At 38.9% G+C, this 11,986-nt stretch overlaps 1 protein-coding gene across 3 annotated transcripts; it reads right to left on the reverse strand.

Annotated features, from left to right (window-relative positions):
• Positions 1-203: 203 nt before the first annotated feature.
• Positions 204-11,342, reverse strand: SEH1L (SEH1 like nucleoporin). 3 transcript variants are annotated; one of them, XM_004175220.5, is made up of 9 exons: positions 11,155-11,340; positions 9,411-9,461; positions 8,256-8,402; positions 7,649-7,860; positions 6,839-6,937; positions 5,662-5,802; positions 5,238-5,395; positions 4,459-4,609; positions 204-2,568 (listed from the first exon to the last, which is right to left on the reverse strand). In XM_004175220.5, exons 1-9 carry the CDS (start codon positions 11,263-11,265, stop codon positions 2,556-2,558), a joined length of 1,083 nt encoding a protein of 360 aa, XP_004175268.1. In that variant the 5' UTR covers positions 11,266-11,340; the 3' UTR covers positions 204-2,555. The 3 variants fall into 3 exon arrangements, with proteins under 3 accessions (XP_004175268.1, XP_004175267.1, XP_032602821.2); XM_004175219.5 differs by having other exon boundaries at positions 204-942; positions 11,155-11,339; XM_032746930.3 differs by having other exon boundaries at positions 2,135-2,501; positions 11,155-11,342.
• Positions 11,343-11,986: the final 644 nt, after the last annotated feature.

Consider the following 11,986-nt stretch of genomic DNA (forward strand, 5'->3'; position numbering starts at 1 on the left):
CCCAACAGCTCTAGCAGTCTCCACAGATCTCCAGCACTGCTATAGAAAAAGTCTGTGCCACCTCGTGGCACAGACCAAGAATATGCAGCTGCACATCAAGAGTGGCACAAAAGCACAGCTAGGAGAGTGGATACCTGAATCAAAAAACCTACCTTCGTCAGGAATCTACTAAAAATTATTCCAAGGAAAAACATACAAATACAGACCTTTCAGAACAAGTTTATTAGTCAACCACAATTATAAAATTTAAATATTTATATAACAAGATGGAAAAATCTTAAGTAACCAAACACTTCAAGTTATTTTGCTGCAGTATACACAGGAATGGTTTTGTTAACAAGCTGGCCAAACATAATTCTTCACTCACAAGTGTCTTGATGGCATGTCTAATTTTGAATGCATTTCACACGTAAATGCAGGATACCAAAAGAAAAAATTAAAGACCATACTAAACTGATTCAAAAAGGAGAAAAAAAAAAAGAAAAAAAACAGGCACATTGAAGTCATCTACTCCATAAAGAGCTCGTGGCTAATACTGTTTATGGTACCAAAATTCAAAGGGTACAAATTAATATGGTCTTTGATACATAAATAACACATTCTAAATGTTTTTTGTTTTGCAAAACATGCATAAAATTCCCACATTTTTTAAAAAGTCTTCTGTACCAGAGAAGGAATACAAAGGCAGCCAGAAATGGAAGCATTCACAAACACCAGAATAAGGCCCTTCAGAATTCATTTAAAGTAACACCTTAAACCCCTTCATTCTCAGGTAAAAGATTAAGAGGCCGAGATACACATCGTCTGCGAGGGTGAGGATACTGCAGGTTGGCAGTGTCAGCATCACAAGACTGCTCTATCAGAGGAGGAGGAGGAAGGAGCTGGGCATGACTGGACCATCTCGATCCAGCCCGTGGGGAATCCAGAGGGGGAAAGAAATACCTGAAACAATTAAGAAAGGAACAAAACACCAAAACAAAACAAACAAAAAACAAACAAACAAAAATAAACCAACAAAACAAGAAAAGAAGAGAAAGGTAGTAAATACAAGGAGAACCAAAGGGGAGAAAAGACATGCTGGAAAAAAAAAGGCTTTAGTATATCCATGCCAAAACCAATAGAACATAATAGCAGAAATCAAGACTTGTAATTCAAAACAAGACAAATCTGGAAACTCTTCTTTAAAGTAAAACAATAATCTTTTCCACTGAAATTCACTGAAAATAATACCATAGTCATAGTCCTAGCATACATTTTTAAAAAGAATGGATTGCTTTGGAAGTCAAAAGGGTGGTGGAGTACAGCTATTAACAGGCTTTCATTCTTCCAGAATTTCTGTGATTTGTTAACAGCTTTCAGTAATGCTTTGTTTTTGACACAAAATATACATTAAATATTACCAAAGTACATTTGCTGCATATGCATCTAATTCAGATTAACTTTACAGCATTTCTAGAATAGATGTAAATCATCACTCTTTACATTAATGATTAACATTTACAGAGAATAACTACTTTGAATGAAATACAGTCTTTGTGTCTATTTACATATTTCTGCAAAATCCTCAGTGTAAATTCAAGATTCCTGGTGAAAGCAAGATTCAGAATTATGCCATTCCATGTCATCCTGCTGCTGTTTTTATTAGAACTTACCCGTAACACTTGTGCATTTTAGTATAACTATATTGTTTTCTGTCTTGTTTACAATTCTGTGGACTTACATCAAAGAACAGCTAACAGTTTATTAATGAAATTATGGGACAATTAACAACAAGCTGCATTTTGGTTTATATCTCTGTATGGCTAAAGTGTTTGCATTTTTCAAGAATACTGCATTTAGAGAATTTAAGTACTCCATGTAATTACAACTATTACCATAGGAATGTACAAATATGTAACAGAAAAAGTACTTCTTTTAGAATGAAGTATGACAGTACTTAGAAAACATTTATTTGAAGTCATACTAAAGAATAAAAATTAAGCAATACCAAACAATTAAAAGCCATAATCACAATTGTCCAAACAGTTTTCTTACTCCTTCAGAACTAACAGTTGCGTATATTACAAAGCAGTTACAACCTTGTAATGTTTAGGAATCTTAATCAAATGCTGAACACTCTGAAATGCAAAACAAATTGGTTCTCAAAACAACTTTAATGAAAGTTATTGTAATGGTCGTTTCCCTCCTCCCATCCCAATCAAGGACAAAAATTCTTGGTTTTAATCATGATCTATCTTTTAATTTTACAAGCTTTCAAAAATATGTTCTGATGGAAGTTTTGGGTTTTGGGTGGGTTGTTTATAGTTTTTTCCAAACAAGATGCCTCTCCAAATATTTTTCTATCGGGCGTTCCATCAGTATCAAACTGTGCAGGCAAAAAACGCACACAACGTGTTTTAAAAAGGCTTTGTGAACAGTATTTAGTAGTTAGCAGGCTGCTGGTGTCTTGGGAGAGGTCAAACGGCGCTGGGGAAGGGGAAAAAGGAGATCGTTTTCCATTCCTGTGTGCATGCAACAAGCAGCAAAACACCAAAGTTACTCCAGTTAGCTTGGTATCAGCTCTGCTTTCTGTTAAAAAGGACACAGTACAAATGGAGAATGGAAATTGTATCATAAATCTAGACACACAATTATATCAACATAATAATACAGCCCTACTCGTTTATTTCCTAACAATCTACATCACATGTTCTGAAATTTGTTTTGAGTATAAATCCAGTTTGGTCATAGTGCTTTTATAGCCTTTTCCAGATCTGCCTGTTCTATAGCTGTTTTAAGTGTTTAAATGTATAGACATGAAACATAGCATGTACAGACAGAGACAAAATAAGTTATGTGTAGGATACCTATTTAGTCAAATGCCAATGCATAAATCTTTATCAGCATGTTAACACTAACACAGAAGTTAGCGACTGTGCTTACACAACTCAGGCCAATATCACTACAAAAGAAAGCATGTAGTAAAGTGTGCAGCTTTTATTATAAGACTCAATCCTAGGACAAGACACCATATGTCCTAAAATTTCACAGCCACTGACTTGATTCTGGAAATAACATTGTCTTACAATTTGCAGGCAAGAATAATTTATTAAAAAACAAAACACCTTCCAAAATACAGAGCAATTAAGGGAATAGAAATAATGCTAGAAGTTTCAGTTGCACAATGACTTAGCACCAAGTTCAGGGACAAGAGAAGAGACACCAGTGGGGTGGGGATGGTTAGACTCGGTGGCAGCAGAGTCTTAGATAAGGAGATTGTGAAACCACACCCTATGCTGAAGAGCTGTAAAACAGCCTGCCTTTCCTCACAGGAGCTCAAGCAAATACAACCACACAGCTCTGCACATACCAATTCCAAGGCAGGGCTGCATTTCATTTGCTACACTGCAAGAGGAACCTGGAACCATGACCAACATCATTTTGCTGCCCTTTCTTGTAGGGAGCAGGTCCATTACCACCTCTTGTGTTCACATTTATCTTGTGAGGAAAATGTGAAACCTGTTCTCTGCTCAGCAGGGTTAGGGATCTTGAACTGCCGTTCAGGACTGACTACTCAAAGGGCAAGAGGGGCTGGTGCTACTCTCTAAGAGTAAACTTTACTGATAAGCATTCCAAACTGAAAAAAACCACCTCCCATGAGTAGCTGTACATGGATGGAAAGGGAAACTATCTCATGGCATTTGAAACAAAGATGGCCACAAAACTTGAAAACTGCTGCTGGCCACATCTCATCCTTGTATAGGACTTAGAATTCTGTAAAGCTTATTGTACACACTGCACCATACAGATGCAAGACTCAGCGTATTTCTACATTTCAGGGTGCACAAATGAAAATGTTTTTTCAGAAGAGGCAGTAAAATTTACCCACTAAACAGCAACTATTACAGAATAAAAACCTAACAGATTAAGGGAAATTATCTACGATGTGAATGCCATATAAGGAAAGTCACAAAACTTTTATTCAATTGATGCTACACACCTGCAAAACCCAAGTAAACTAACACTAATATTTGATTGTTGAAACCGTATGTTTTGAAGTAGCTTTTCTTCCTTTCCTTCTGCTACATTATCCCAGAGAAAAACACAATTTGTTGCTGGTATTTTTGCTTTACTTTTAAACATGTATCTAAAACAAAAGGGCAGTTACCCACCAGTAGGATGAAGCTTCTCCTTCAAAACTATTTCAGAAAAGTTGTTTTTAATAATATGAAAGTACTAAAAATGAAAATAGTTATTTACACTGCTTATTTATACAGACTGATTCGGTATGACTTACTGTTTTGTTCATTTTCCCCTTAACACTGGCATAATAGACAAACCACAGAGCAAAACCAGAGGAGCTTATAGAAGTAAGTACTCATGCAATAAATGACATTGCACTTTAAAAATATGAGATAAATGAAATGAAGATTCAGAGAAAAGACTATTTACTAAAAATCAGTTTACTACTTAACCTACCTGCTGGCAGATGATCCATTTAGTGAATTCTGCAGACTTGTATTGGCTGAACCTAGAGAGGCATTAAAAATTCCCTGCTGAGAACTACCATTCACCGGACTCCCATTACCTTTCAGTATACCAGTACACTTCCAGTTGTCCATGTAATTGGCTGCAAACACAGATATATAGAAACTGTTAGTTTCTCTTCTGAAGCTCCACTTTCCCTATAAGTATGTTTCCACTGCCCCACATCTGGTGTGAATCAGAACTGAATTTCAATACCAATATATAAATTCCAAAAAGCTGAGGATCTAGCCCTTTAGCTCATATTCTCTGCCTGTCCATGTTTTTTTTTTTTGTTTTTGTTTGTTTGTTTTGGTTTTGTTTTTTTGTTTGCTTGGTTGATGAAAGGGGTGCATGTATTTTTTTGTTTTCTCTTAAAAAGGTAAACAGAAAAAAGCCATTTGCCTGGACATTGTGACTGAATGTAGATTTTCTAGGTTTAGCAGCAGGAAAAGATCTATCTTACTTTTTAACATGAAAACTTTATGTTGCTCTAGTCTGGTGAAACAATTTCAGGGTACAGTAACAACTATTCACAGCAGCCTAAATCATGCAAGTATTTCAGCACAGGAAGTTATTTCTGAATTCTGTTTTTCTTAAACAGAAAAATAGAAAAAATATCTCTCTTTCACAAATCTAAAATTAACACTCAGTCCAAAATTGTGTTTTGAGTAGAATTTCTCAAGTATATTCAGCAGATACAAAGTTGATGTGTTTCAAGTGGGTAACCTTACCCTTCCAGAGCCTAACACAGCCATCATCACCAGAGGAGGCAAGCACCGTGCCTGTAATATTCCAGCTCACTCGCCACACCTGGGAGTTGTGATTATCAAACTGTGCCACAATATGAATTTCAAATTTTGTTAATCCTCCTGATGAAGTCAATTCTTTCCTGTTTAAGACAAAAGTGACAGTTCTGCACACAACTGTTCAAAGGTCTGGGCTTGAACATGATGAACTACATCTTTCTAATAACAACTGTTATTAGATAAGGTATTCAGACAAAATCATAGACTTGCTCACAATCTTATCACCTTAAAAATCAAGTTGTTAAAAACAATCCTGCATACATTATTACTTTTGCTTTGCACAGACAATTTGAACAAGATTGTACAGTATGCATCAGATCACACAAAATCATCTTCCTATTAAGCTCACCTTAGAGGTTTTAGGGTGAATATTCGTACATCTTTGGTTGCTACAGCTAAGATGTGGAAGGATCTTCCCAGATTTGGAGCAAATGCAATGTCATGTACAGGATCTGAGACTGTCATCAGAGCTTCTGCTTTTGCGTATTTCCTGTACAGTGCAAGAAATTAACCTTTAATGCCATGAAAATTGCCAGTGATGCAAATTATATAAACCAGATATAGTGGAAACGGGAAAAAGGGTTAAGTATATACAATAAGACTTCCAAAACTAAATATCTTTTTAACATAAATTTAGGCAATAATTTCAAGCACATTTCTTCAGAAATTGAATCTATCAGATACAGTAGCCACTAAGTACAATATACTACAATATTGTAAGTCACACAACAAAGCAAGAATTGCAGTACAAAGAATATTTTTGTCTGCAATTGGAAAAGGGAAATAAAAAGAAATATTCCATTCACAAATCTAAAGAGAATTTGCATCTCAGTGACTCACTAAATTTTCCATGCTTTCAAGCACACCACTGTCTGCCTCCTCTGCTGTATGACAAACACATATTCCATTTTCTCAGTAAGTTACAGTAACTTTATTGTTACTGCATGGAGAGCATTGCCTGAAGCTGGGCATAAAATCCACAGAACACTCTGGCTCCTTTCCCACATAAGTCACTCCCAATCAAACAATTCCTCTGTTATCATTTAACTGGAAGTGGCGGTGCACAAACTTACTAGCCTCTTCTGGTTTTGTGAACTCTTGACTATACAACCTGAACTTTAACAGACCATGAACAATTCACAGCACTTTCTGTCATTCTAATCAAACATTTAAAATCATTGTAAGGTGGCTTTGAACAAAACAGTGCCTGGTGCAACACAATTCAAATTTCAACTGTTAACTCCTTGTGCAAAATTAAACATATAATTTAGTAGACACAGAAACAACAACTCTCCCTTTAAAATGCTGGTAAGAACACTGACATTTCTGAACTGACAGAGAATAAAATTATCAATATAATTTCTGTTAACACCAGTTACCATTCTGAGGTCTTCCTCTCTTCTCCTACCCAATGGATCAGAGACAAAATTAAGGTATTATTATTTACTACTCCACATCTAATGATAGGAATAAAAGGAATAAATACTATAAACAACTTCATGATCCCACATTGTTATTTAGCATACCTGGTATTTTCATTATATTCATAAATTTGAACCTTAGCCAGTATATTTGGACTGTTGTCATCACTTCCTACAGCAATCATTGGAGAATGTGCTCGAGAGCTAAAAGGTGAAAACAAATATTGTTATATTTACATATTATATCTAGATAGATATATAGATATATAATATTTATATATAGTATTTCCCACATAAAGTACACCAAGACATTTGTTAAATTTCAAGAATTATCTATAGAGAAAACAAAACAACACCACAAAACATTACAAGGAAAAAATCACAATGAAACAGGAGTTAAATGCTATTCACAGTTATCTTCACTCTGTTGCTTTGAAAGCCCACTTTATACACTCATAAAGGTGAAATCATTAGACAACATTACTTAGCAATTCAAGATGATGTTCTCAGAGAGTAGAATGGGCTTTCTATAATAGACTGCATCTGCAGCCTAGTATTTGCCAGAAGTTTAATAGCAGAGTCTGCATTCTTTGCAGTGCTTTTAATTATTGATTTAGTGATATTTCATTCAGGTTTTGGAAGATACAGTACATAAGCTAAATGTAGAAGAATTCTAGTTTTTAAATAAACTTTTGTCCTGTCCCATGCATTAAAATGAATTCCTGTATGCCGAACCTTCAGCACAGACTAGTGCTAATGAATAGAAAGAAGAGTAACTGGATCAGCAGGACACAACACTGTGTCCACAGGGAAAGCCATTAAGTGCTTCTGGACAAACAGAAATTAAAGCAGTTCAGCTTTGAATGGTTTTTCCCTTCCTCTTACAGACACAAAGCAAGTGTTTTAGTAACATACCTCGAAGGATTCCATGAAATACAACTGCAGCTGAGCTTACAAGAGATTTCATGCTGCAGTGACCACTGGCTGAGATTCATCACATCTGGAGCTTCATAGATCCTTACAACTCCATCTGCTGAACAGGTTGCTAACATAAGACCCATGTGCTTGGGAGCAAACTTCACATCTGTAACAGATGTTCTACTGTCTACTAGAGTGGTCCTCTTGACCTGCAAAGAAATTTCCATCAAAAATTTATTCCCTAAGGAAGACTAATCAAACTCTGACAACACCATTTTATAGGATTGCTTACGTTTTCCACCAAAAAAATTCCCCCCCTCAGCTTTTCTATTGTCTGAAAGATGAGCAAGAACAGCCAGCGTTGTTTCAAATTACCTCTTGTCAAAGAAAAACCCAACTCTAACTCTACTAAGTGGGAATTCATGTCAGCAAGTTGTTTGCCAGGGAACATCTTTTAATAGCGACACAAACTGGCCTGAATGTAGCCACTTAACTGTTTTCCTCAAATGTTTTAAAAATACTTAATTTGTGTTGGAATGTGGCCACAAATGAACAAAACATAGCCAAAATCATAAACTTTATAGCTAGAGAAAAGAAGTCTCACCCAGTGACTCTGGCCTCGGAGTTTATCATTTGATTCTCCCACTATTTCTTCCCATACAGCTGCTGTTCTATCAAACGAGCAGGAAGCCAGGACCTGCCCAAATTCAGGATGGGCCCATGTCACACGCCACACTGATCCACTATGTGTCTGCAAGATAACATCAGAACACTGCAGAGAAGCAAACTTACTGTGTTAGGCCAAGGAACCATATACTTTCATGACTTTCTGAAGAAGAGAATCCTAGGAAGTACTAACACTGTTCCTCTGAAACCTGTGTTCTTTTATACAAAGTTACACAGCAGCTGTCACTGTTCTTTATTCCAACCAGCACTGCAAAGTTGTTGCTCTTAGTGTTTAGAATGCAATTATTACACACGTATTTCAAGGCATTATTAATATATTAAGTTCCAAACTATGATTCTGCTTTGATGCAAAAAGTACAGTTTTGTTCTCAATCAAATTTCAGCCATTACCATGTTCACTTATAGCTTGCCTGTACTTTTCAAAAGCACTTGCAAAGCATTTTTAATCTTCTTTTTATTATGAAGTTCCTTTCTGCCTAGTCAACATTCCTGAGTTAGAGAAGGGGAATTCAAAAGCCTTCCTTGCATTGCCATTTGCAGGAATTAATGCAATGTGGTCCTATTAAACTTAAGTTTAGGAGCAACTCAGAAGCTGAATGCACTAATTATCCTGATGAAGCAGAGCCTCTATATGACACAATTCTCAGAAAGGTTTTGGAGAACAAAAAGCAGAGGTCAGATGTTGTAACATTTAATAGCCAGACATCTTCCTTTTAATTTTTCCCCCCTTTTATTTTTTTAAGTGTTACTATATGTAAAAGGAAATACTGAATTAAAAATTAAGGTACTGTTTTCTACTCCTTGAACACCAGTCACCGATAATCTTTACTAATACTAACCTGCCAGCATAACTAGGTACTAACAAGAGCAGACTGCATGTTAGCGCCTGCTTTAAGTGAGAGGCACTAGTAATGTTTCATCAAGCAAAAAAAGAGTATTTTACACAAGACATACAGAATCTACATCAAACCAAAAGCATTTCTGCTCTAAAATTCAGCATAAATGAAGCATTTTTCTCTAAAAACAAAGGAGAAATAATGATTAGGTCTGTGTAAATTTTGTAAGTACAAACCTTCCAGCTGGCAGTGCAATGCCAATCTCCATTTTCACTTTTGTCCCAGACCTATTGAGAAATCAAAATACAATAATACAATTTGTAAACAATCCGTACTGACTAGTACTTTAAAGACACAACCATTCATATATATATATATAAAACAAAAACATACACACACACCCCCACTAAACATTTTTATCCAGGACACTGTATCTGGTTCAGTACAAAATTGCACTTTACTCCACCATGAAGCTATCCCTATTACAAGTAGGGAGAAGAGGTACTGCCTGCAAAACCCACTATTATATCTCTTTTTGAACAGTAAATTATATAGAAGAGAAATTATTAAAATTCCCAATAGTTTTTTCCCAGAGTACACCATTCAGTTTAATTATAGAGCCCCCAATTTCCTCACATGCTCAGCTCTGGTTGCTAAAAACCAAACGCAGCTCCCAGCACTCATCCCAAAAGCAGAGTAGGACAGTAAAATATACATCAGGGTAGTGGGGGAACAGATCTTATTTCTTTTCATGAGATTTCTGCCTTGATTTTTAACCACATGCAAGTCACTGAACCTTCCCTTCTCTTGATTTCCCATACACCTTTATACTTAGGAGTTTTTTACTGAAAAATTATGTAGAAAGTCATGAACATAACCAAATAAAAGACACCACCTGACACTTACTCCTATTTGTCACTCATTCACGCTAAGGCTGTACTGAAAGTCACCTCAAGCCTACCACTCTGGCTCTCTAACACAACCTGGGTCATGTTGTCCCTCTGGTTGGAGGAAAACTTCTGAACAGTCTCATAAAAGATTCAGTTATGACTGGAAAGTAACATTACACTGCTAAAGAACAGTTTCTGTGTTCATCCTACCTCCTGGCATCTGGCATCTTTTTTAAGAACTGCACACCCTAGGTAGTCAGTCCAAATCAAAGATCCCCATGGCTTTGGCTTACTTTCCGGGGGGGACCATCTTGTCATTATTTGTTATTTGCTTTTTAGTCTGTGGTCAGGAAGAAGGGGCTGCTTCCTTGTTTTTAAGCCTAATCTACATATAACACAGCTTTCTACAAAAAAAAAAAAAATCACTTTCTCAATCATTTATCTGGATTTAATAACAAACATGTCTGCTCTCTGCAAAATAAATTTCTTAAATCTATCCACGCGACTCCCGAATATTGGCCCATCTTCTCACTATACACAAAAAAAAGGAAAAAAACAATCACATTTTCGTTTAAGTAAGTATAAAACGCTATTTTATTTAGTCTAAAGGACCGTAAAAATTAAGACTTCTAGTGTTCTACAGTTTCCCCAGTCGGCCAGGGAACACACGGAACACTCCGGCTTGTTGCTTGCCGGCACTTCACTTTCTTCCCATAATAAATACAGATTACTGGCACTACATTACGCAACAATGGGTTTTTTTGGTAAGCATTCTTTAATAAACACGGATTTTCAGCTGAATAAACTCAACAAGCGGCACGGCTGCAGGCACAGCAGTCGGGAATGTTTTCCCTGCCGCAGCACTGGGTCGGAAGCGGGGCTCCCGTGTTTACACGCGTTAGCGTACACACGAGCACAACGGGTACCGCGTGCTAAAGCCTCCCGCCCCCACGGCCCGACACCGCACCGGGACCTCCCGCGGACCGAGCCCCGGCTGCGCCCGAGCCCGGCCCCACCCGCAGCCCGGTAGGCCGCGCACGCCCCGTGCCGCGACACAGCTCGGCACCAGGCCCGGAGGCTCCCCGCTCACCTTGACGCTCTGGTCGCTGGAGCAGGTGGCCATGCGGCGCCCGTGGAAGTCGAAGGACACATCGTGGATGAGGTCGCGGTGATCCGCGGCGATGCTGCGCGCCACGAACATCCCGCCGCGGCCGCCACGCGCGCGCGCCCCTCACGCGGCGGGGCGGGGCGGGGCGGGGCTGCGGCCGCGCGCGCAGCCGCCAGAGCCCCTCGCGTGCGCAGGAGGCTGCTCCGCGCGTGCGCGCTCCTTCCCACCGCCGGGAAGGGCGGGGAAGGGCGGGGAGCCGAGCCTCCCGCTGAGGGTCGGGGCGGTGCGGGAAATTACCCTCTGCCGTGCCTGACTGCGACTTGTACCCTCGCGGAGCGACAGGAGAGAAGATGTAACCTCAAGCTGCCTAAACCGGGGGAGGTTTAGGTTGGACATTAGGAGGAATTTCTTCTCGGGAAAGATGGTTAGATGTTCAAGTGGGCTGGCCATAGGGATGGTGGAGTCACCGTCCCTGGAGGTGTTTAAGGAAGGACTGGACGTGACACTTGGTGACGTGGTGATGTTCGATCTCGATGATCCCGGAGGTCTTTTCCGACCGAACGGGTTCTGGGATTCTGTGGGCTGCTGTGCCCGCGGCGCGGTGTTCGCGGCGCCCTTGGAGCGCGCCGAAATCGCGCTCCATAGCGGGTCCGAAAAGCTGCGGAGGTCGCTGTGGTAGTGCAGATCAACCAACAAACACTCAGCGCGGCGCTGTACTGCATTTGCTCCCTGTGATGTACTGCATTTGCTTCGTTAATGATTTACTGTATTAATGAGCCCTGTCCGATGAGCCTTGCGGTGCGAAAGAATGTGT

The sequence above is a fragment of the Taeniopygia guttata genome, chromosome 2, assembly GCF_048771995.1.
Source record: "Taeniopygia guttata chromosome 2, bTaeGut7.mat, whole genome shotgun sequence".
NCBI lineage: Eukaryota > Metazoa > Chordata > Aves > Passeriformes > Estrildidae > Taeniopygia > Taeniopygia guttata.